Source organism: Dama dama, chromosome 18, assembly GCF_033118175.1.
Source record: "Dama dama isolate Ldn47 chromosome 18, ASM3311817v1, whole genome shotgun sequence".
NCBI classification, from domain to species: Eukaryota; Metazoa; Chordata; class Mammalia; order Artiodactyla; family Cervidae; genus Dama; species Dama dama.
The window spans coordinates 36,136,248-36,161,753 of record NC_083698.1 but is presented as its reverse complement, the minus strand read 5'-3'; the positions used below and the strand labels follow the sequence as shown (position 1 = coordinate 36,161,753).

General features: G+C 37.7%; 1 protein-coding gene across 5 annotated transcripts in view; it reads right to left on the bottom strand.

Moving 5' to 3' along the window:
- Positions 1-21,561, bottom strand: part of CACNA2D1 (calcium voltage-gated channel auxiliary subunit alpha2delta 1) — a 513,972-nt gene extending 492,411 nt beyond the window's left edge. For 3 of the 5 annotated variants that reach the window (XM_061165136.1, XM_061165138.1, XM_061165137.1), the window contains exon 1: positions 21,382-21,559. In XM_061165136.1, the coding sequence (XP_061021119.1) occupies positions 21,382-21,476 (95 nt within the window). In that variant the 5' untranslated portion in view covers positions 21,477-21,559. Of the gene's footprint in view, positions 1-21,381 lie in introns of all 5 variants that reach the window. The other 2 variants (XM_061165139.1, XM_061165140.1) reach the window with 2 other exon arrangements.
- Positions 21,562-25,506: the final 3,945 nt, after the last annotated feature.

Sequence of the window (25,506 nt, the reverse complement as noted above, 5' to 3'; positions counted from 1 at the left end):
ACTATCTACAAAGACTTTAGAATAGTATCAGGAGTTCTAAGGGGTAGTATCTGAAGTTACATAGAAAACCCCAAGAAATCATGCTCTCACAGCTTTTTCCACGACTCTATGGCAAAACATTGGTGAGAAAACTTTCAGGAGCAGAAAGCCCAGATGATCTTTACCTGACAGTGTTTGACAGCTGCAATCACAAAGTCAAAACAGAACCAGAGAAAACTCCTCCCTTAAACTACGATTTGCATTTATATGGTCTACATAATGAGGATATACCACTGGTAATAGATTCCCTTTAAAACCACCTCTCGGGGAAAATTCTGTTTATCCCATGTTTCAGAGAGAAGAGGTCTTTTGAATTTTTTTAAAAGGGGGGGACAGGTCTCAAATGTTGGATGGAGCATAAACCCAAGGAACTCCTTTCCTGTTCCATCAGGAAAGGAGTTAACTATAGTGGTAGAGGGATAGGGAAAGAGGCAGATAAGACACAAAGGCACATTTCAACACAGTTGGTTACTGCCTCCATACTATTAAATGTGAGTCCATGTCAGTTCCTTCGGATAGCCCACCTATGGGTTAAAGGGGACTTAGTTCATTGTGCTTCTAAAGACTTTCACATACGGTATATCTTCTGCACCTTTTACACTCTTATTTCTCCCTACCTACCCCACATCCCAAATTACTTTTAGAAAGACAGGGATTTCACAAAAAGGCTTACATAAGGAACTTGAAGCACAGAAAAAGAGCCAACAGAATGAAAAATAATCATCTATTTTTCACTGTTTTATATTACAACACATCTGCCTTTTCCTTTTTACCTAATAAGCATTCTTTGTAACCTTCGGACTCCTTTCGTATCCCTAAGTTTTATAAAGCACATATACATACATGATATAGCAGTTTGGCTAAAAAAAAAAAAAGCACAGCAGGCTTATTTTAACTCAATCTTAGAATATCAACTTAAATAAATGGCCTCTGGTAAATAAACCCAAAACAGCATAATTATCATTAAAACAGATTCAATGTTAGGGTTACTGCTGCTGCTAAGCCGCTTCAGTTGTATCCGACTCTGTGCGACCCCATAGACGGCGGCCCACCAGCTCCTCTGTCCCGGGGATTCTCCAGGCAAGAACACTGAAGTGGGTTGTCATTTCCTTCTCCTATGCATGCATGCATGCTAAGGCGTTTCAGTCGTGTCCGACTCTGTGAGACCTCATGGACAGCAGCCCACCAGGCTCCTCTGTCCATGGGCTTCTCCAGGCAAGAATACTGGAGTGGGTTGCCATTTCCTTCTCCAATGTTAGGATATTTCTAAATAATAAAGGGACATGATTACCAGAAGGATAAAAGGTGTTTTCTTGGGTGTTACAGAAGGAAAGAAGACTGTTTTGACACGCTGTAAGTTTCTTAAGTGCAAAAAAACCTTGTCACTATTTACTCAAATGCACCTGAATATTAGGGGTTTCAATATTCACTCACATAACAAATCACCAGTCACAGGCACAAGTTTCTGCAAAAATTTCCTGGTCAGTAATGTGTTAAGTCAAGCAAGTTCCAATTTCATTCTGAAAATAAATTTACAGTGAAAAAAATTGTGCTCATAAATTACTATATAGTGGACTTCCTGTCACATACTTTTCCTACTAGTATTTTTTAATACCCTACAATAAATATTTTGCTATGCCAAAAACACAGAAAACTCTATGATTAATATGTATATGTGAACATCTTCTAACCCAGAAACCATCATAACATAAACAAACTTGGGCTCTCATATGCAAACATCCTAGGAAAGAAGATGCACATAGCATTATCAAAATATTTTTAAGGGTTAAGAATCACAAAACTATCAAAATGAAAACTGTTGAACTTGAATGCTGGAAACTCTGGTTCATTATAGTCTTCCCTGAAAGTAAACACCTTTCTAACCAGTTTCTGGTACTTCATTTGCCCTTTAAGGTGTCATTTTTAAAATATGTTCTGAGGTTTTTCTACCTACACTGGATCTGCCACATCGAAGTCAAACTTCTCAAAGTAAGCTGCCAGCTAGTTACTCTTAAAAGATGTCCATAATGCCATGATTTTAAACATGAAAATTCATAAGCATAACCTGGGAGGGCTGTTAAAAAGCAGGTTCCTGGGCCCACCTTAGATTCGGAGTAAATTCATGACTGATGCAGAGATGGTCTGTGGAGCAAACTGACAGATGCTATCTTCTTCAATACAGGCTAGAGTAACGTGGAATCACACAACAGAAAATTCCACAGGAATCAGACTTTCTCTAATGTCCATACAAGAGTAACTTTTTATTTTGTCTTATTTTGGGATTTTTTTTGTTTTTAAGTTTCATTGCAGTGTAGTTGCTTTACAATGCTGTTAGTTTCTACTATACAGCAAAGTGAATTAGCTGTATGTATAAATATATCCCCTCTTTTCTGAAAGACATGTTTATTAAAACAAAGACTGGAATAAAACTTTAAAGGACATTTTTAAAAGGACTCCAACTTCATCATATCTTCCAACTTCATCATATCTTCTTTTATTTTCATTGAGAAATTGTGCAAGGTTAAGTTTACATTTTTCTAGATTCTGGCTTAAGACAAAAACCAGCTAATCTCATCTTCGTTTCTGATTCTATCTCTAGAACTTTAGGATCACTAAACAGATGTTGAAACACACCACTTTAAATACAAGTTTTTAAACCAGTTTATCCATAAATAAAACTTTGTTTCTGACTGTCAAATGAAAAATCATGGATGGGGCATAAAACCAAGAAAGAGCTTGTATACACCTGTTCCATCAAGAAACGAAGAAATATAGTGGCAGAGAAATAGCCAAAAATCAGCAGATGGACACAAAAGCACATTTCAACACAGTTGGTGAATGCCTCCATACCACTAAATATGATGCTTGTCAGTTCTAAGAAGCTCACCTGGAAGAAGGGCTGGCTCAGATTTAATCAGATCATGTGTGCATAGGTGTGCCTTAAATGAAATTTAATTAAAAAATTGAGGATGGTCAGGGAAAAGAAAGAATACTGCAGAGACTTTCATTTCTGGGCCATCTAAGGTCAACAGAATAATCTCTCAGATAAAAATAAAATAAAAATTTTATTTAATTTTAAGGAGCAAAAGTTCTGTTTTTCTTGTTCATATAGTCTTTAACCATATTTTCCCTACCTATTGTTTCATGCAGCTCTAAGAAATAGCCCTAACTAACCCCTAACCAAAGCTGCTCACTACAAAGATAATACTTTATTTTCAGATGTGACATTTATAAGGCAATGACATCTGGTTCTAAATTTCTACCCATATTTCTGGCCAAATTGCAAATATATTAAATTACATTAAAATATTCATATATGAAGGTCATCTTGGCAAGATATTTTAAATGATATGCACATAAAATGTAATAATTGATATTTTATTGCAATAATTATCTATAATGGTTACCAAGGTGTTGGACAATTTCATCGGTAAGATATCAAATGATTTCTTAAAATCAATGGCCTTTGTAATATGCTGAATTGAACATCCTTTTAAAGAAATCTTTCTTTGAACTACATAGAAACAGCTACACGTTTTACTATGTAAAAATCCATGAAGTTTCAAGAGTTTGTCAACAAGGTATTTTTTGTGAGCTTATCCTGAAAGTCATTTAAAAGAGATTACTGTTCTGGGAAGTTTAGCCAAGAGTTTGTCTAGCACTGTTAAGACTGGTATTGTTCTTGATCTGACATCCCAACTATTAGCTGAAAGAAGCAACATCTTTATAAAAAGATCTAATGTAACTCAATTCGTTTTAAGTAATCCACTAAAGAACAGAGTAAGAATCCTTTAAGACATTCTTAAAACATATAATTCTGACTTCTTAGGAAACTAGTTTCTCAGCAGTCTGGAAAAATCATATAAAAATCCTTGAGACAACTGTTCAGGAATAAGTGTATAGAGAAAGATATTACTCAGAAGGACTGCAAGAAAAGACAGAAAATAAAGAGCAGCTAATCTTATTGTGTCAGTCTACTGACATAATTTAATATGCCTCAGTATTGTTAGGTAAAATCATGTATGTAACTTAAGGACATCTTTAGTAACTGTCAGAAAAATCTCTAATTGAACCAACAGAAAGCAAAAATATTCTTGTTCAATAAAGCTTTTTAATATACATGTCAACTTTAAAGTGCACAGATGCATACGGAGAAAGTGAATCCTACAAAATGAAAAAGTTCTTGAATTCTCATTACTTACTATGTGAACATTTGAACCAAAGATAAATGGCACATTGCATTCTTTGAAAAAAAAATTTAATTGCCTTTTGGAAGAATCATTTTGATTCTGGATGTTATTCAACACAGTGAAAACGTTTATACTTTTATACTTCAGCAGACACTCTGAAATCTGAGAAGTTTTTTATATATATATATATATATATATTTTTTTTTAATACATATAATTTTGTAAAGACAAGCTGGGGTGAGGGGAAAAGTAAAAAAACCTCAACCTACCTCAGGAATGTTTAATATGTTTTCATCTTGATTCTGGGACATAAAATCTTTGTGGAGTAACAATTTTGTGTCCCTCTGTTTTTTAATATATCCAAATAATTCCATAATCCATCAAAAGGGAACACTAGTTATCTTCATATGAGTCCTGACTTATTGAAATGGTCCTAAAAAGGGTATGCAGCCCATTTAACTTCAGTACAGTACCAAAATATTTGCTTTACTGATAGCAAACGTTTAGACCTATGGCAAACAGTAAATGTTCTAAAGAAAACACATTAAAAGTCAAATAAGTGTGCTTGTGAAGAACATAAAATTCAGGTAAGGAACTATAGCATGTAACAATGTGAAACTGGCAGCTCCTTCCAAGCCAAAGTATTACGATGACTTCGAGAAAAAAATGCCATTTCTATCTAATAGCCAAAATAAAAGATAAGCATTAAAGTAGGACATATCACTTTAAAAAAATCTTTTAACATGAAAACTTTCAATTTTGGGAGTTTTGTTTCTTTTTATGCCACTTTAAACTGAAAACATTTAGTTACCTTAAATAGCCAAATCAATTTAACTAGAGTTACTCAGATTACGCTCTGCAAATCCAGCTCAGGTAAAGTACAGAAATGGAGGGTGTTTAGACACTTTGATAACAGTCTGAAAAAGTAATGACTACTGAACATAATTATTTAAAAACAAAAATTCATACCTTTTTAAATCTTATTTTTCTACTGATTTTCATTGTATGCTACAAAAATACACATTTGCAATGAATATGAAACTTACAAAAAACAAACTCTGTTCCTTTAGCACAGTTAGTGTGAAAAGCACTGAATTAGACAGACAATTACTTTGGCCAGAATCCCGTCATGTTAGCAAATTAATTAGTGCTAGAGGTATAACAAGACAAATCCTGAATAAATCAGACAATCAGCAGTACTTCTAAAACAAAGTCAGTAGGCATGCATGGTTCAGAGCAAAGGCACACCTACATGCAAGATAAGAGGGGCCTCTCTTTTTTTCCAGGTAAACTTATTGAGTACCCAGTACTTAGGTACTGTGAAGAAGTATCTTCTAATACTTTCATTGAAAAGCAGAAGCCACAGCCATTCACCTGAATCTGCTCAGTGAAGAGGAGAAATCACACATGGATGCTTTCAGTTACATATGAACATTCCTGCATTAATACTCTGTAACTGGGACATTAGTTAGAAAACATGACCATACCATAAATACATATAAGCAAAACTAGATGCTGATTAAGTTTACAGAATCACCTAGTTTATACAGGCAGGGAAAGGCACACAATTTAAGGAGATCTCTGAGATTTCATGAAATGTAACCTTAATTTAGAAGTAACTTGATCCTGTACATTACAAAAGAACTGTCTTACAGTTTTTCCACACATTTATTAACAATAATTGTGTAAAATGGCTTAAACCACAGTACAGAGAACTCTTTTTTGTAGAGGGTGAAAAGTTCAGCTAACTAATTATGACTACACTAGTAATGAGCAGTTAACGAGCTTTTGGGATTTGCTTTCCTGACTCCTGATGGGATGGATCAGCACCAATGTGGCAAAGCACAGATTGCCTGAGGCAAAAATGATGATAGTTATCTGAGTGCTCCTTCAAAGTTTGAGAACATCTTAAGTGAAAAGGAGTAAGTTTTCTCATTTTCTAGTTTTTAGTGTTTATATGATGGTTGTCTAATAATAAAATAAGAGAGGAAGAATTCTGAGACAGCTCGCATGCATCATCCACTCTCCTGGTGTAGGAGTGGGACCTGGGATCAAGAAGGGCTGTCACTTCCATGATTGTTATATGGCTAAAGAGAAGGGATTCTATAGATACAATCAAGACTGCAAATGGTCTAACTTAACTAACTGAAGGTCCTTAAAGAGGGATTGGGACCCCTTTCTGAACAGAGATCTTACAGCTGGCCTTGAAAGAGTAAACTGCCAGGTTGTGAGAAGACCTTTGAGAGGTCCCTGTGGAAAGGAAGTGAGTGGCCTCCAAGAGCTGAAAACAAACAGGAAGTGGGAAGGTAGTCCCACAACCACAAGTAAGTATGCACAACCACAAAAGCCTGAAAAAGGAGCAGAGAGCAGCCCTGGAAAGGAATGCAAGCCAGTCAACACCTTATTGCAACCATGTGAGACTTTGAGGAAAGAACAAGGAAAGCCATGGCTGGACTCATCACCATGGAAACTGTGAAAAAAGAAATGCCCATTGTTTGAAACCACTGAATTTGTGGTACTCACGGCATAGAAGACAGCAAATTAAAATAAACAAATGAGTCTATATTACTTAATTCTAAACAAAGGATTCATTTTCCCTCTCAATCTTCACATAAAATGCCTTTACAAAGATTCTGTACGGTTTGTTTCATTCACTATACTTTAAACCTGTGGTCATGGGCAGTGTTCAATCTCCTTTGTACAGTCTGATTCACATCTTTCTTGCATAAACCATGAGGATTTAACTGTTTCTCTAACTTCTCTCATTTAGGAATTTCCTTACTATGCTGCTGCTACTAAGTCACTTCAGTCGTGTCCGACTCTGTGCGACCCCATAGACGGCAGCCCACCAGGCTCCCCCGTCCCTGGGATTCTCCAGGCAAGAACACTGGAGTGGGTTGCCATTGCCTTCTCCAATGCATGAAAGTGAAAAGTGAAAGTGAAGTCGCTCAGTCATGTCTGACTCTTCGAGACCCCATGGACTGCACCCTACCAGGCTCCTCCATCCATGGGATTTTCCAGGCAAGAGTACTGGAGTGGGTTGCCATTGCCTTCTCCATTCCTTAGTATGAGGAAAGCTAATCAACTGGGCACAAGGAAAGCCATACTTCATGTGATTCTACACACATACCTCTTTCAAACTTTAAGATGTATAATGAGCCCTAATATTAATTCTCCTTGAAAAACTAGATATTTTAAACAGTACAATATAATTGAGTTCTACTCTTCTAAAAACAGTCATAATATTCATTTATTCCATGGGTAATATATAAGGTGGGTTTTGCTCATCTTAAAGAAAGCACTATTCTATATTACACACAATTATTACTGATACTTTAAAGTTACCATTTTCAGACAATTTGCAAGCATTACTAGAAATATATTATCAAATGAGAACATCTAGGGCCTCTTTCACAGAACCAAAACCTCATATGACAATAGGCCACTAACATTATTTCTCTGCACACAAGAATGCAAGGTCACTGACCTCCTTATGTATTTCTTTGTGGGTCCTTCAATCAAATAAAGAAAAGAGTCTGAGACCATACCACGCTTAAGTTCAAGTGGGGATAGCACAGTGTTAAAAAAGGAGGAAAACATCAAATTTTACCACTTTTGCTATCAGAAAGATTATTAGAAAATTAAAATGTGGGGGCTGGAGGTGAGAACTCTTCAGAAGCATCCTTACCAGCAGTGGAATATTTGGGTACCAAGAAACATCTTATTTTTGCTCAACTGACACGTGAATGCAAATGCATAACAACTAAGACCAACTCGTACAGAAATGATTGGGAGATGAGTAATTATAGAAAGTGCGAAAGCCAGGAATTCTTCCTTACAAGATACTGGTGGAGGCAAAAAGGAACTCAAGTCACCTGACCACTAAATTCTCTTGCTTCTAGTCAAATTATATTTTCCAGTGCTTTTTTGTGCCATGCTTCGTGTGAATTAGCATTCTTAATTCTCACAACAACCTTATGAAGTTTTAGCAATGAAAGAGTTAACTTGTTCAAATGGTAAAGCTGATCTTTGAATCCACACTATTGGCCAACCAAGCAAATGCCAGGAGGGAATTAAGCCCTAATGCTCAAAAGCATCCATTATTAACTTCACTCTATACCTCCAGAATGGTACTAATCATGAAACATTTAGAAAGAACTGAAAAAAATTGTCACTAAAATCATTATCTGTTTTGTGGTTCAGATGAGGAAACCTGGTTAGGAAGGCTACAACCACACCACAAATGATCACTTTCTAGAATTTAGAAGTACTTAATAGTCACCTCTAAGAACACAGCTTCGATGGCACTCAGCATAGAGCCAACATCTAATATTTATAAACTATGTATGTTTATACACATTTATAGATGTATAGTTTTTTATATATATAGTTCATGCATTTCTTTGTAATTAAGAAAGATTAAAATGCAATACAGAAAAATTCAGAAGAAACATAAAAATGAAATTGAGACTCTGAGCAACCTATTGAACTCAGGTTTTAGATCCTTGTGTTTATTACAAAAGCAGAAAATCCCAGGAGCCAATCTACATCACTTATAGAAAAAGAAAAAAAAAAAAAAAACCAGAGGTGTAGGACCAAATCCAAAGTTTGCAACCTTCAAATTGCCCCTCTGTCACCGATCATTTACACCCAGGGTCTCAGCTGGCTTCTACACACCACACAGACAGGTTGCGTCACCTATGATAATTTAAGGAGATAAATGACCTCATCTAATTATCATGCATGGTTTGCTCTGTGATGAGTTACCATTCCCCTATGTTTCTTTATTACCATCAAGTATTACTATAAATTTTAAACAATTACTCACTAGCAGATCTTAACACCATGGATCAACCCCCTGGGAAATGAGCTACACAGGCACAATAAAATTTCACCTCATGAAAATTAATTCTGGTTTCTACATTTACATCGACAGGAAAATCAGATGTTTTGAGAGACAATCAAGCATTCTACATGTTTAATTTAGAGCAATCTGCACACCCCTCATTGTGCCCATCCTCCTGAGGCTTCACATGGCCCATTTGTTTATCTCTCCTAACATTTTCACAGATGCAGATTTAAGTCAATTCTAATGTAATGTAATGGCAAAGAAGGGTTGGTATTTTTAAAGTGACAGACATCATAAGAATTTTACACATTCCTTTCTGTAGCAAATGTCAAAATGACTGCCATAAGAAGGCAGGTTCCTGGCACTGGAACAATTATTGTTTCAATGGTTATCCTCAAGTTGTGCTCAATAGTCGTTGGTATTAAAACACAGTTTCATCTAAAACATCTCTTCCCTCCATAAACTGATCAAAAATGTGCAGCAGAAATTTAAGTGTTTTATTTCTACTAAAATGGGAGAAGTATTTGTGAAAGGCTAGCCTCCATTTATATTGTAAAGTAGAGGGGTGGGATTCAATGAGTTTAACTAATCATAAGATGGATGAGTCAGACGAAAAAAAATTGGCCTTTTTCAGTATGCTCTTGGCAGATTTTTTTTTTCCTGACTTCTGTGTTGGTTGCTAAAAATGCAACTGGTCTCAATTTTACTATTCTGTGCTCGTTCAGTTTTCAGGGTTGTCTGGAATCATTTCTATAAACATCATAGACTGCTTTATTCACTTTCAAATATTCTGTCTTGAAGCTGACAACACCCATCTTGACAATGAGAGGTTATCAGTGGCAAAATTATGACGTTTAAAAATAGACTCAACCTCCCGTGGCACAGAACTCATACAACAGGTGCTGGCTGAAATGCCAAGACGAAGCACATCAAAGCCCTTGAGGCCCTGCTTTCCTTCAGTCCCTTTTAAAGATATAGGTTGTGTCCTGAACCTAGAGACAGAACACTTCCCTCACTGGAGTCCACGGCATCTCTTCTCATTTCCTCTTTATCATTTAAGGATAAACAACTTGTAAGAAGAGAGATTTTTAAGGCCAGCTAAGCATCCCTTTTCTCATTCATTTCAGTTTTTTCCGTTGGCCCAAATGATGTATTAGTACAATAATCTAGCTCACTAACCCTTTGGCATCGATTCATGACCTCTTGAAGGCAGAAAAAATAATATATGGTACAAATAATAAAGTCTGGCTCTAAAATGGTCCTTCAAGGTTCCCAATGCATCCGCTCATGTGATCCCCATAATGGAATATCATGATTCAAGATTAGCTTAATATTACCCTTGATCTGCAGATAGAGGAACTGGACTTACTGTTAATTCTGCTCTACTTTACACTGACTCCTTTTCCACCTTGACCTCCTTGCTAGAATATGCAGCCAGCCACAAATTGAACAGGTAAGACAATGGATGCAAAGACATCCAGGGTACTGCCAGGGAAAGGCAGCAAAGTATAGCAGGTAAGTGTAGGACTCTAAAATTGAGCTGCTTGGGGTCAAACTTGATTCCTAAAAAAACTCAAAACTCCTTCATACTCAAAACTTAACATTCCTCACCTATAAAATAGGGATAATACTTATCTTAAGGGAGTGACTTAAAGGTTAGATGGATTAAAAAATAAGCACAGTATTAATTCAGAGTGCCTGGCATTCGAGAGCTCAAAAATTAAATTATAGAACGCAATATCACAATAACTGAAAGATAGCTGTGAGTAATTATTAGTGTCCAGACATTCTGCAGGTAGAGACATCAAAATTAGTTCCCGCAAACTGTGACTACCTATGGAAGAGAAAAAAAGAGTAAAGTCACAAAATGGAAATAAATATGCACCCTGATTCTCCTCTTCTCTTGTTACAGACCACAAGGGTAGTTTTTTCACACTGCAGTGGGACCAATGTGATCAAGACTGATTCTTAGATCTGCCAGCATTTGTGATCCTAACCATTCATTCAGTCATCTGGGAAACTCAGAGAACTGCTGAGATAGCAGTTGCCAGTGATTTTCAGACCTCCAAGAGACCTGAGATGCCTCTGTATGGGCTGACCAGGGACAGGCTCTGCTGGAGTATTCTGTCAGTGGTTTGCTGTGTTATCAAACGTACTTTTTTTTTTTTAACAATCTTGTTTCAATTCAAATTTCTGCCCTCTGCTAAGGAATGGACATGGGGTTGGGAGGTGGAGGGAAGCACAGGCAGAGCAGGGCTGTAAACTATCCCTATCTGCCAAAATATCTATACGTGAATAATGGTAAATTGCCCCAAACAAGAACTATTTGTTTTTTTTTCTTTGTTTGTTTCCTCTTCCTTGATATTTCTGTTCTGTCATAAGCATATACACTTATTAAAACCAATGACATATTGCAAAACTACATGGATCTTCAGGATGATAATCTCTACTTTAAAAAGAAAGAAAAGAAAAAGAAACACAAAAAAGAAACAAACATTGCTGTATCCAAAAGAAACACAGTGACATACTAGAGTCTTGTTACTACCAAGAAAAGAAAAACTCTGGTCCCTATATCTTAAAATGTGAACATTACTAATGTGCATTTATTACATTTCTGAATGTCATGTCTTCTTGAGAATGGAATATATAATTTGGAACAATCCTCCAAAAACATCTCCAGTAAATTAAAAGTGCATGTATCCTATATTCCAACCATCTGTTTTAATTCTCAGGGCTGTTTCATATTTCAAAAGTTACTTTGTAAGACATTGTTTTTAATCTTGATCCCTTTCTCACCTGCCTTGGTCAGAACATTCATCCATCAATCATGGCCTCTCTCATCCCTTTCATCTCTCTGCCATTTGGTCTCCTCTGATATGCTCAAATTTCCCTCTGGTAATACTTATTTAGTTGTCTACAACCTCTCCCACCCAGCAGATGCCTTTTTGTAAGAACTGCCTCTTTCTCTATCCATGGTACTAGCAATTGGCCTGTTGCAATTGCTCCTAATGAGATTTGACAAGGGTGTGAGAAGTGACCCAAGCTCAGGCAACCAAAATCCTTTTTAAATCCCATCTCCTGATCTCAAATGAACAGGCTATAAATGACTATCTGACCCATATTCAGATTACCAACACATCTTCTTTAGCAGGCTATGTTTTGGACTAGGATTCTAGTCTCAAGCTGGTTCAAAGTTTCAATGGGGGAAAATTGTAAACCCTCACAGCCGTTCAACAAAATGAGCTTCAGGAAGTGGATAAAGCCTCAGGAGGGAAAGGGAAGAGTAAGGAGTCAGACAAAGAAAACCAGAGGCTAGCACAAGAGATGATCCTGATAACAGCTCCACCCCTTTCTGCAACTGGGGGCATATTCCTCCTGCTGATTCCCATGACTGAGCATCCAGTTTAACTACCGGTGAAAAATATTTCTCTTTTTGGTTCAAGATACTCCTGTAGTTTTCTATTACCTGCAGTCCTAAGTAACCTATTATAACTCCTACTCTTTAAGCAAAATAAAAGAATGCCAAATCCCTTCCATCTTCCTCTAAAGTTGCTCTCTCTCTCCCTTTCCTCACATTGCCAAGTTCCTTGAAAGAATCTGCACTTGCTGCCTTCATATTTTCACTCTTCACGGCTTCCCTGGTGGCTCAGACGGCAAAGAATCTGCCTGCAATGTGGGAGACCCAGGTTCAATCCCTGGGTCAGGAAGACCCCCTGGAGAAGAAAATGGCAACCCACTCCAGTGTTCTTGCCTGGGAAATCCAATAGACAGAGGAGCCTCGCCTGGGAAATCCCACGGACAAAGGAGCCTAGAGGGCTACAGTGCATGGGGTCACAGAGTCGGACAACTACCACACACACACACCAACTCTTCAAGGCACGGAAGCCATGCTTGCATCCAAAACATGCTGCTGAAATTGCTGTCATGTCAGCAAAGGTCTGATGACTTCCTTAAAGGGCCCATTGTCGACCTCTCTGCAAAATGAAATTGTAGATCAAGATTCACCTTTTGAAACTCACAGTACCTATCATGAAAGATACTAAATAGGTATTTTCTAAATAAATGGATGGATCCATTTTCAAAGATACTTATTTTGCCTCCAAATCCCCTTCAGATAGGTATTTCTAACAGCTTAATAGTCATTTATAGAGATGCCTCAATGTCAAAATGCCCAACAGTGAGCATGTTACCTCATTCACCATCAACTTGCTATTCTGCGTTACCTTTTAAAGAGCTTGGAGGACTTCCCTGCTGGTCCAGTGGTTAAGAATCCCAGAGACATGAGTTCAATCCCCAATCCAGGAAGATTCCCACATGCCATGGGGCAAGTAAGCCCAAGCACCACAACTACTGAGCCCACACTCTAGAACCCATGCACCCCAACTACTGAAGCCTGTGTACCCGAGAGCCCATGCTCTAAGACCAAAGCCCATGCACTGCAACAAAGAGTAGCCCCCACTCACCACACCTAGAGAAAGCTCACGGAGAGCAATGAAGACTCAGCACAGTCAAACATAAACAAAATTTTAAAAATAAAGACTTTAGAGCCACCTCTAACACTACTCTCTTCCTGTTTCCCCCAACCCTATAACCTCTGCATGATATTTCACCTCTGCTTTGCTCTCCCACAGCCACCATTCTCTTTGTCCTTCAGCCTTTCTCGCTCTAGGATGCTGCAAGAGTCTACCAACTGCTCCCACTGTCCCTCTGAATAATGGTCCTCTTTAATCCATCTCCCAAATACTATGATTTAAAACCTATGACTTTTATTTTTAATTACAAAGTCTTAGGATGAAAACCAAATTTGTTTGAGAAAACAGCGCTGGGCTACCACACTGCCCAACACCCCTTCGGGTCACGTGAGAAGATAACTCTGATGCAAAACTTGGATAACCTAGCCTCGGATTGATGGTTCAGTCTGAACCTCTCTTCACACCCAGGAGTCCCATGCCTGACGTGAAACAACCCGTGGGCACTTCTTCACCACGCTATGTGTTTTTCCCTGGTCATGCTCTGTTAGAGTCCACTGCTTCACAGTCAGCCTGGAGTTGGGAATGTCTTCCTTGGGTATGCTCTTCCTCAATTTGGATTCCCAGCATGTAACTCAGTGAAGTACATAATTTGCTCTAGATAACAGTAACTGCATTAATTGTCAAATTAAATTACATCTGATGCTAAAAATCTGTGAAGTTGTTAAAAGAGACAGCATAAAAAAATTATTCTTTTTAAAAAATAAGATGTACTATGTACTCAGAGGTTTAAATAGTCTTCAGTGTACTACATAGAAGCCTATAACCTTCAAGATATTTCATTTCTTATAATCTAATGGAAGTGTACTACAATTTTCTTGATTATTAGTATTTAAGCTTTTGATAAAGTATTACACCAATATGTCTTATCCAATGAACTCCATTTTCCCAAGGTTTTATTAAGAAAAAAAAAGAATGTTTAATTGCTTCTATTTTTTTAAATCTAGACAACTTTATTGTCTTTGGTTTCTCAGGTTAATTTCCAATATATGAATATTTAGGTCAGTAAAATCAAATACGTGAAGTAAACAGCATTTCCAGGATAACCAAGCTCACATGGAAAATGGGGGAAAAAAGAAGAAAATAAAAGCAAAATAAAATAATCAACCGCCACCTTTAGCATCTTTAATTTCACACCTCACATATCTGAGGGTTCCTTTGTCTGCCTCCACTCAAATACATACCATTCCTCACAGCATATTCACCACAACGCCTTTTGATTCCTTTTTTAAAACTTTTTTTTCCCCAGGATGCCGAAGTGCATTTATTTTTCTGAGCCATTCCTCCTTTGACCCTCAAAATAAAACACTGTTAATGTCTGACCATCCTTTTATATAGCCTGACAGTATGTACCTTCGTCAGAGAACAATCTCATCAGCTCTTCTCACTCTTTCCCCAATTATTCCCGGAGTATATGGGCAAATGTCAAAAGCAACAATAGTCCAAACTATCTGACAATTCTGATGAAAGTACTTATAATGTATCACAGATCTATTTATGCATCGAAACCTCTAAACAATATCCCTACAGAGAGAAAAATCTAGTAGTAAAAGGAAGTCCCCTGCAACAGACAGTGAAAATTCAAGTCTGAAGGACCCAAGATTGAGGTCTGGTTACAGGTAACCTGATGGAAAACAAATCAAAAAATTTTTCTCCAATTGATTTGACATTATGCACAAATAAAAATCAAGTATGACTAATACTAATTGTGTGGGGGGGGCGGGTAAGGAAGAGAGAAAGAAGAATTAGCAACTAATTATCTGAATAAAAGAATACAGGAATTATTTTTTCATAATTTGCCAGGAGACTACTGCAATAAAATTTTAAGTACTCAGGGAAAAGACCTTCAGATAAACAGATTATTCCCAAATCTGAATCATTTAAAATGGGCAACACCATTACTTTCCATTGCCATCATTTCTAGCTTAAGTTGTTCCTCCATTTATGATATAGAATTTAAAATGTATCCTAATTTTTTTAATCCAACAGAAGCATATGGTTAAAAAAAATCAGCAGAAGCAAATGTTAAAATAACATTGAGCCAGAAATATTCCACATTCATATTCAAAGAAACCTTTAAATATTGCTTCATATATAACAGCCTGATTCTGTATTATTGAAATTAACGGTAAAAGTATGCCAGTTTGTTGAGGCCACAATGTCAATCTTTTCCTTAAGATCTTGTTAGAATCTATGTAAATGGCAAATTTTAAAGGAGCAATGGAATTCAATTACCACAAATTATATAAAGCCTATAAGAAAGAAAAGTTTATGTTTTATGAACAAAATTTTAAAACCTGTGCACATTTATCCTTCAACCCTAAAACATGGTGCATCCGATGTTTAATTCTTAAAAATTTCAAGTATCCTATATCTAAATGGTAGAAATAAAATTGCTCAGCATGCAAAGGCCTTTTAATAAGCACTCAATAGTTAAAGTGCAATAGTCTCTTCCTCCTTTTGTTTTGTCTAAAAGACAGTAAGCCTATCTTTAGAACCACATTTCTTTTGTCACTCATCAATTGTGTTAATAACTTGTCTAACAGGACCTGAACATTTTGAGTAGTTCATCTAATTCTCTTCATGAAATATTTTTAAATGCTGCTGTTATAAAAATATTCTGAATGAGATTTACTTCCTACAAACAGTTGTGGACTGGCAGGGACTTTTCAGCATGCACCTTTGTTAATTAACTTATCTTACTGAGGTTCTTTTACCCTAACAAGCCACTTGAAGAATTAAGAAAAAAAAACAGGTGTGTACACACACATATAGAGATAAAGATACATAAAGATATAGACAGACATAAAATACTATGTATTAAATATAATATTATAATAAGATAAACTATACAAATTATATAATGATGCAATGCTAATATATTTTAAACCCTCAAAAAAAGGTAGTAAATACAGTGTATTTCACAAAGTGCTACCATTTTCATCTCAATTGACACTGAAGTCAATCTTTTTTTTTCCTTAAACTCTGTAAACAACAATGACACAGTAATTTTCAAGTTTTGTGCACACAGAAGAAAACTAACCATGTGTAAGTTACACGGTTGACTATCTCGGTGCAGTTTCAAGTTTATTGGAAAGCCACCATATGAAAGCCTAGGGAACAGTTGTAGTACAATGCATAAACAGTCCAGGAAAAGAAAGACTGGTTGACACAGTGTGACACAGTGCCTGATACATACCATATGCCTTAGGTAAACCTGCAATAGATGTCATAGAACAGAGATCAGTTACACATTACCAGCAACTTACATGCTTTTTGAAATACTAGGACAGACAGTTCTTCTACTACAAATGATGGAAGCTGTCACCTGAATAGCAATGAAATGTTACTTTTTAGAAATACTGAAACAAATTCTGACTTTTTTCCCCAAACTTTCATCCAAATATGCTCATGTGAGGGTTGATTATGTCCACACATGGAATACACTGAATGAAATCAATAAACTGGACAACTGCCTAAAATATTTCAATGTAACCACTTAAATCTCCACTTTAAGGTTCTAAAAAGCTTGACGACACACATTAGGTACAAGATATGAATTCAGAAGAACAGATTACTTTCTTGGATATTCACATCAGTACTGAAAACTAACAAGAAATTTCTGTGTATGTGTTGTATATAGTGATACTTCAGAGAACACACTAATTAAATAATACAGTTTGTTATGGGCATAATTTCTGCATTAATTTTAAAATTTCTAAATGCATTGTTATTTCTTATTAATATATACTTCTAAATATAAACAGTAAATCTGAATACATAATTTGCATGTGTTATTTATGTTTCTGCAAAACCTTACAACACATCAATGTAGGAGAAACACTGGAAAGTTGTCTACAAAGCAAGAGTTCTTTGAAGGAAGAAAATGGTAAAATTTTACCTATTTTCACAATGAACAATTTGCTATAGACTCTATCTGATTTTATATGTTTTTAATTAAAATTGGTGAAAGCCAAAGAAAAATAATAAAGGCACATTTTATTTCCTTTTATAAATCATAATAAGCTTAGATTCTTGTACCTTTCCAAAATGTTTAGACTATATTTGTTTCAACCTATCTAATGTTTATTCAAATGCCAATCCAAACAACTACACATATACCCACTAAAATTCAATACCCACTAAAATTTAATATGTTGCAACTCATCTGGAAAAATGTATCTATTGTTTCATACTTTAAAGATACACCTGTGGAAAAATATTGTCATGTGATGAAGCTGATGAGAACAAATCAAAGATCTGAGAAAAGGATTTATTAATGTTCATTGTTAGGTTTTATTTTACAAGCTCGTATTTTATTATTAGGTACATTTTGTTCATATATAGTATGCAAATTAAAATCACTAAGCCCAAATAAGAATAATTATATCACTTCTAATACATGAAAAAGACATCCATTCCAATGAAAATATTTTTAACAGTCTTTAAATATAAATTTGTCTCATAATGGTTAAAAAATTTATAAACTAAGTACTTAAACCCCAAGGTACTATTCTTTTATGAGATGCTATATTTCCTATAGATCCTGTAACTCTTAGCAATATATTTATCCCACTATATAGTTTAAATATATTAAAAATCCCCATATGCCAATGGGCTCTCAGCCAATTATTATGGACATATTGTCATTTTGATATGACAAGATAAAAGTTTGAAATGAATAGTAGTTATAACTATGTTCTTTTTTAAAAAATTGGATTTGTAAATAGATTCTAAAATTAGAACTGACAAATTCAAATTAACATTACAATACTGGCTACCATACATAATACTCTGAGTTTTAAAATAGACGTGTTTTCACATATGAGCCAAATTATTTCTAGAACAAGGGAGAACTCCCTTTTAGAAAACTACATTTTAAACTATCAATATAACATGTGCATACTGTAAGATGAAAATTATGTATTTTCCATTTATATACAAACCAATATGCATGAGGTGGCTGCAACCATATGGCATATTTATGTTTCACACCTTACTAAAACAATCATTCCCAAAAAAAACACCTAAACTAGCAAAAGAACTGTATCAAAATTCCTCCCTTTGTCTGAAAAAAAAAAAAAAAAAGTTATTTTAGTGTTAACTCTTAGAACAATTTAATCACTATTTTAATTCAGAATATGCTATATGAGAATGTATGTTAAACCAGAGAAAATTAAAGAAAATATTTAGAATATTTATGTTTTTATAATATTTAAGCCCTTATTGTAAAAATTCTAAAAAACAAAACAAAAAACTTTGTATTACTAATTCTAATTCAGATCCCACTCCAATGAGTGTATAATGAATTTTATACTGTATTAGTGGCATATTCTTCCTCTTCTGATGATAAAAAATTTCTTATATTACTTTTTTCTGGAAAAACTAGAATGAATGATCAAGAAAACCAAAAGAATTTACTAATGAAAAATGTATATAGACAAGCACAATAATTTGTCTTTAGTGATGCTATAATCTTTGGACTGAGTTTCTAATGAACTTGGAATTTTTCCTAAAGATTTGAGATTTATCCTGATAAATACACCATACGAACTCTTTTTGCAAGAAAAGCAAATGGCACTGCATCATGATATAATTAAGGCTACATATTTTTTAATTTCATAAAGTTTATTCAGAAATCTAACATGAAGTACATCTTCCTCAGAAGATAAGGAGAAATGACTGACTTTCAAATTAATAATTAAAGATGCAGAAGCCTTATAAAAATAGTATTTCCTACAAGAGACTGATATATACAAAATCTTTCATTAAGTCTTTTTTTTACAAAATAATTAATGTTTCAAATTATTTACAAATATCTCAAATTTTCATTGTTAGAAAATAAATTTAAAATCCTTTGAAAGAAAAGAAATTGTGGCTTTCTAATTCCTATTTTTGCCAACTATTCACTTTCTTTTATCTTTAGTGAATTTCTGACCATGAAAATTTAGCTATTTTAATTTTGGGAAAACACTTATTGCAGATGTCCTTACAACAAGGATCTTTTACATTAATATTTTACCATGGTCTGTTCAGGAATAAAAGATTGTATTTTGTTGTATCTTTAAAAGTCATAGTTTTCCCCTATGGTGTGATGATGCACTCCCTCCAAATGACAGAAATATTGATAAACTGCCAGTTAAAAATAACACTTTAAAAATCTGTAAACTGAACACACTGACTCCTTTTTAAAGCGCCACTTCTTTGACACAAAACGCAAGCGACTCACTTCAGTTTTCAATTTATAGGCCAAGCTACGAAAAGACTTAAAAAAAATAAAAGTGTAATTTCTTAATGAGTGAATAATATTGAATCATCTTTAGTGTAATTCTTACTCTTTTCAAAACACGTTTCAAAATATCCGCTTGGAATATGCTGCCAATTAAAGGAAGATCTACAGATGGCATTTACCCTTTTGCTTCATAACAAAAAGGATCTGCTATTATTTTTATGGAAAATTATCTAAAAAAGAACATGACTGTAAATCATGACAAAAATATTAGACACTCCCCTTCTCCAGGTTAGAATTTGCATCCTTCGGGTTCTCGCACTGACACCTAATGTCAATAAATGTCAATAAATACTTTAAGCTGAATCTTAAATAATAACTGCACGGTATCAACTAGTGAAGATTTAAGGTCAGTATCCACCAAAAACTCCAGTTTTCAGCACTCTGCCAACAAAGGACAGCAAATAATTCCCAACAGCAAAAATACCGGGAAGGCTACCTTGGGCTTTGTTTTGTTATGTAAAATGCATTAAAGTGACTCATCCACTTACCATTACCTACTCTTACAAGCTTTAAAGTAGCTTCAACAACCAAAATAAATGCTTTCCCAGAATGCCTAATAGGCTATTCAGCACATTTTAAAATATGTATATGTTTTTATGTGCCACTGACTTTGATTCCTTTCTCCAACACGAGAGAATTATTATTTTCCACTCCCTTCCTGCCGTGTGACTATACAGCTACCTTCAAACACTCTATTTCCAGAACGGCAGCGAGGTTTTCTTAAGCTATTTTAGAAATGTTAAAAATAAGAGAAAAATTGCAGGAGGCTCTGGAAAACGCTCAGTCCCTCCCCCCCCCCCCCCCCCCCCCAAGGAATAGAGGGTTCTATTCATTCTAACAACAGGAACCGCGTGTCTGCCGGCACTGTTTCATATAGAGGGTGAGGGAGGTTGCATGGCAGGGTCCCAATTCCTGCGAGCCCCTGGGGTGGACAGCACCTCTGCCGCGAGGGGCAAGCATCATCATATCAGAACGGCTGTCAAGTGCGCCCAGTAATTTGGGACCTAAACGAGTTTGGATACCACAGCAATTAGCATCTCAGAGGCCAAGTACGGGAGAAGTCCATGCTACCCAGGCCAGCCTGCAGTTACTTATTTGCAAAATGCCCTACCCAAACACAACTTTTTACTGGAGTCGGTTTGATGAGAGCGGGTATGTGGCTGGAAACTTTTTCCCACGGTGCCGCTAAACTCTTTAAGTCCAAGGAATCCTTTTAGAGATGGGCTGAGGTGCCGCAAGTCGTCAGCAAACCTTTCCTGGGACAGCCCGGCCCCGCCGAGGCTCCCGAGGCGCCGGTTCCGTGCGCATTCCGGCGAAGAGCCGCGCGCACCTCCCGCTCGGCCTCTCCAGATCCCAGCCCGGCTTGCTCCCCACCCCCACGAGCAGAAAAGCCCCTCAACTCGGGAACGGAGCCCCCGTCCTACTTCCACGGCACCCCTCGGCCCGCACTCTCCGCCCCGCTGGCCCGGCCCGGGCACTTACGTGACGGCCGAAGGGAACGGCTCCTCCGACGAGGGGCCGATCAGCAAAGATTGGAAAAGTGTCAGAGTCAAGGCCAGCAGGCAGCCAGCAGCCATCTTCGCGATCGAAGATCGATCTCGCTTCCCTCCCCAGCCGGGGGAAGGACCGGTGCTGGAAACCGCGGGAGGAGAAGGCGCAGGGTCCGCCCGGCCCACAGGCGTCCGCGGGCTGGCGCGGGGGTGCCGCAGGGGCTAAGCCCGGCGCGGGGGAAGGGGCGGCGGGCGGACCCACTAGCGCGCGTCGGCAGCGCCGCGCCGCAGCCGCCGCGCCTCAGCCGCCATCAAGGGCGACTTTGGAAACAGACCTGGGCGAGCCCGCCGGCGCTGGCGCGCTCCCGCTCCCTCTCGGCTTCCTCCCTGATTTATTCCCCCGATTGCCGCGGAGCAGGCGGGGGGCGGAGGCGGGGGCGGAGGCGGGCTGACGGCCCCGGGGAGGGTGGGGGTGGCCGCCGGGATGGGGGATGGCAGGCGGGGAGACTTGTGGCAGAGAGGGAGGCTTCGTCTGGCTTCTCCGGGCAAGTCAGAGGGGGCTGGCTGGGGGTGGACAGCGGGAGGGCTGGGCGTCAGAGCACTCGGGCGGAGACGGGCAGGAGCGGCCCTCCATACAAGGCAGAAAGGAACTCCCAAAGTCGGCGCCGGCTTGCTCCCGCCGCCCGGCGTGCGGAGCGAGAGCCGGGCGGGCCCCGCGGAGCTCCCAGGGGACCGCTGGCCGCCCGGGGGGTGTCCACAGGCAGCCGGGGCTCCGGCCCAGCACTTGGCTCGCGTCTTCGGGGGTTGTTTTTCCCAGGCAGGCAGTGTTCCCCCGGCCCTTCTCCCAGGCGCAGAATCCGCTGCCTGCCTGACAGTCGTGGGGCCGTGATTTGACAACGAGTGTAGGAGGGGTTTATATTTGCATTTTAAAGCACCACTTTTGACTCCCTACCAGGTGGCACTATTTATTTGCCCTGGAGTGCCAGAGGCTAGAGCCTCCGGCGTGGCCGAGGGCCAACTGTGGCAGCGCGGCCCGACGCCCAGGTACCTCTCACCTGGCAAGACAGACCTGGCCAAGTCCGGGCTGAGGACAGTCAGAGAAGGACCCGAGGCTGTAAAATCTTCCTAGTCTGGCCATGTGTTAGGTAGGACCGAGGGGTGGAAGGACAGATTCTATACCCGAGGAGCACTGGGCCGCGAGAAAAGCATCGTACTACTTCCAAATTCCCCCAAGTGCCCTGGTCTGGCCTGTGGTCTGCCCTGCCCTGACAAGGTTGCTGCAAAACACGTTCACTTGGTCCGGATGAAGGCATGAAAAGGGTAAGCAGAAACAGGTGGCAATTTGCGAAACGCGCCTAAAATATGGAGGAGGAATTGAGGGAGAGAGCTAGAGAATAGCACTGCAGTACAGACTAGTTTCACCTGCATCCGCAGGCCGGCGTGCCCAGGCCTTCCGGTAGGAAAAACAGGTGGGTCTTGCGTAGGCCTCTCGGACCACACAGGCGTCCTTCAGGAAGGAGCTGGTGCACCAGATGAACAGGTTTCCCTGAACACCTTAAATCATTAAGCCCCTTCTAGTAGTGTATTAGAGCACTTTGACACCATTCCTGATTGGGGGGGGGAGGGGGGGATCACCATCCTGCATATGCATAAAAAGTTGTCATTATGGGGAGGCCTGGGATTTTTAATTAGCCCTTCTCTAGTTTCTTGAGATTATGAAAACATAAAGACCCTTATTAATTCGGAATTGATTTGCCATCTCTGTAAAGGCAATCTGCTCAAACAGAAGACTATTAATACTTAATAGCAACATTTTAAAATGCGATGTGATTTTATGATTCTTGACCCAGTGATGTTTCCTTCCTCCTAACCTCTCTCGTGTGTGTGTGTGTGTGTGTGTGTGTGTGTGTGTGTGTGCGCGCGCGCGCGCGCGCGTCTTATTGTTTTCTTTAATTCTGTACATATCTATCTTGCTCTCTATTTCTTTTCTCTTATTCTGAGTGACCTCACAAAAGGCATCCCGCCGTGACTTGACTTAGTTTGTTCTATGCTAAACCAAGAGAATGTGGCAGCAGGAGCCAGCAAATGAGCGATGAAGTGGGATGGGATGGAACAGGACTGAGAACTCAGCTCACAAAGATACTTTATATAACCATAGATAGCTTTCCATGCCAAAATTAGATAACTAAATAGTAAAGTCCATCTTTTTTTCCCCCAATTTTTAATGATTAAAAAGCAAATTTTCTTCCCCAGCATGGGAATTAACAATGGCAGAATCAAATGCCCATTACTGTCTACATGATATGTTGGTATCATAATAGCCACACTGCAGAAAAATATTTTAATAAATTCTGAAATAATTATTTCAATAATGACTTCAGACTTCCTACTAAGGTACACCATTTCCAATTTTATATCTTTAAGAAAAAGAGCTTAAGGAATAAAAGAATGTAATAAACTTCTCGAGAAGGTAGTCAGCCTTCATTATTAACTTCGTTGGCCTTTGAGCCAAATCTCAATTTCTTTGGATCACTCTGATGAAACACTGTGCTCTCTCATTTCTGAAGCTGTTGAAGAAAGATATTACATCTACAATTCTTTCTGACGGGGTTGATTGTCAAGTGTAATCCTAAATCATTGCTTAATCCTCTGTTGTGTTAATTGCTTTTTATCAATCTAAACCTTTTTAATGATATTCAAAATGTGGCTTTTGTTTCTTTTGTATGAAAACTAAACTAAGACCATTTTCACAATACAGTATTATGTGTCAATTGATTAACCATAGCATTCTATAATGTACAGTTTCTGTCCAGTTCTGTTATTTTGGAAAATTTCATGAAGATTAGATCATAGCCTATCAATTTTAATAAAATTTTGCTAAGTCACCAAAATTTGCCATTCAAGATAAAATGTTTATATACCATAAGGATTGATGATAAAACTTGAATTATGGGCTTTAAGTGAGCAAGATGTAAGAAACCAGTATCTACTATTCATTTAGGAGGAAATATTCTAAAAAGAAAGTAAAGATTAATGAAAAGTTAGATGATGTCTGTATTTAATCATTCTTTTAATAAAGTCTAAAGATTTCATGCAGAGCACTTTTACTCATAACATATTTATGATCTGTCACTTTTAGCTAACCATCAATTGCTATAATATGTAAATGTTTAATTTGTTCATATACATTTCTTTTTTTTTTTTTTGAACGCCCCAGGGTCAGCCCTGGGAATTTTTCTTTTTTTTTTTTTGTTCTTTCTTTTTTCTTTTTTTTTTTTTTTTTACATGTATTCCCAATCCCGATCCCCCCTCCCACCTCCCTCTCCACCCTCATTTTTATTAATTAAGAATGAACAAAGAACAATATGAATAGAACAGCCATAAAATATTCCCTCTTTCTGCCTTCTTGTTTTAGGTTATACTATGTGTATTGCTAGCATAAAATTCTGTTTCCGTTGGATGTTCCTATATTTTTCTATGTATGTATGAGCATGCTTTCCATTATTTATTTTTCAGTAAGTCAAATCTAATTTCTTCAACATTTGAGATTAAGAAAAGGACAAAGAAATTCTAAAAATGGCCTCTCCTCCCCCCCACTTTCCCCCCCCTCATGTACAGACACATACAAACAATAGAAAGGAAAATAATCCTCCTTAGTTAGAAAAGTTTTAAAGGAAATGATGAATTTTTAGTTTTTTGTCATACCTTTAGAAAACTAAGGGAAAAATTGTGACAAAAGGCCGTCTTTTTTATATGCAAATAGAGTAAATGACCTGGTTCTGAGATCAATATATATGGAAGAATCACATCAGAAATACTTCTGATTTGAGGTCCTGTCATGCTGCCTTACACAGATGTGTGCTGAGGAAAGCAAAGTTAAAGACAAATGGAAAGAAAGCTTCCGCTATTTGTGTCCTTGGGGAATGTTTTCAGGAGATGGGAATACGAAAGAAAGCAACTCAGAAGCATCAATTCCCAGGAGAGTGGTTAAGAGAGTGTGTAGTGGTTTTTAAGTCAGCGTTCACATTCAGTACTTTTAAACTGAAGAAGCACATAGAGGCCATGATACAAAGCAATATGGAACAGACACTGTCTTAGATGAACAAATACGGTCAAA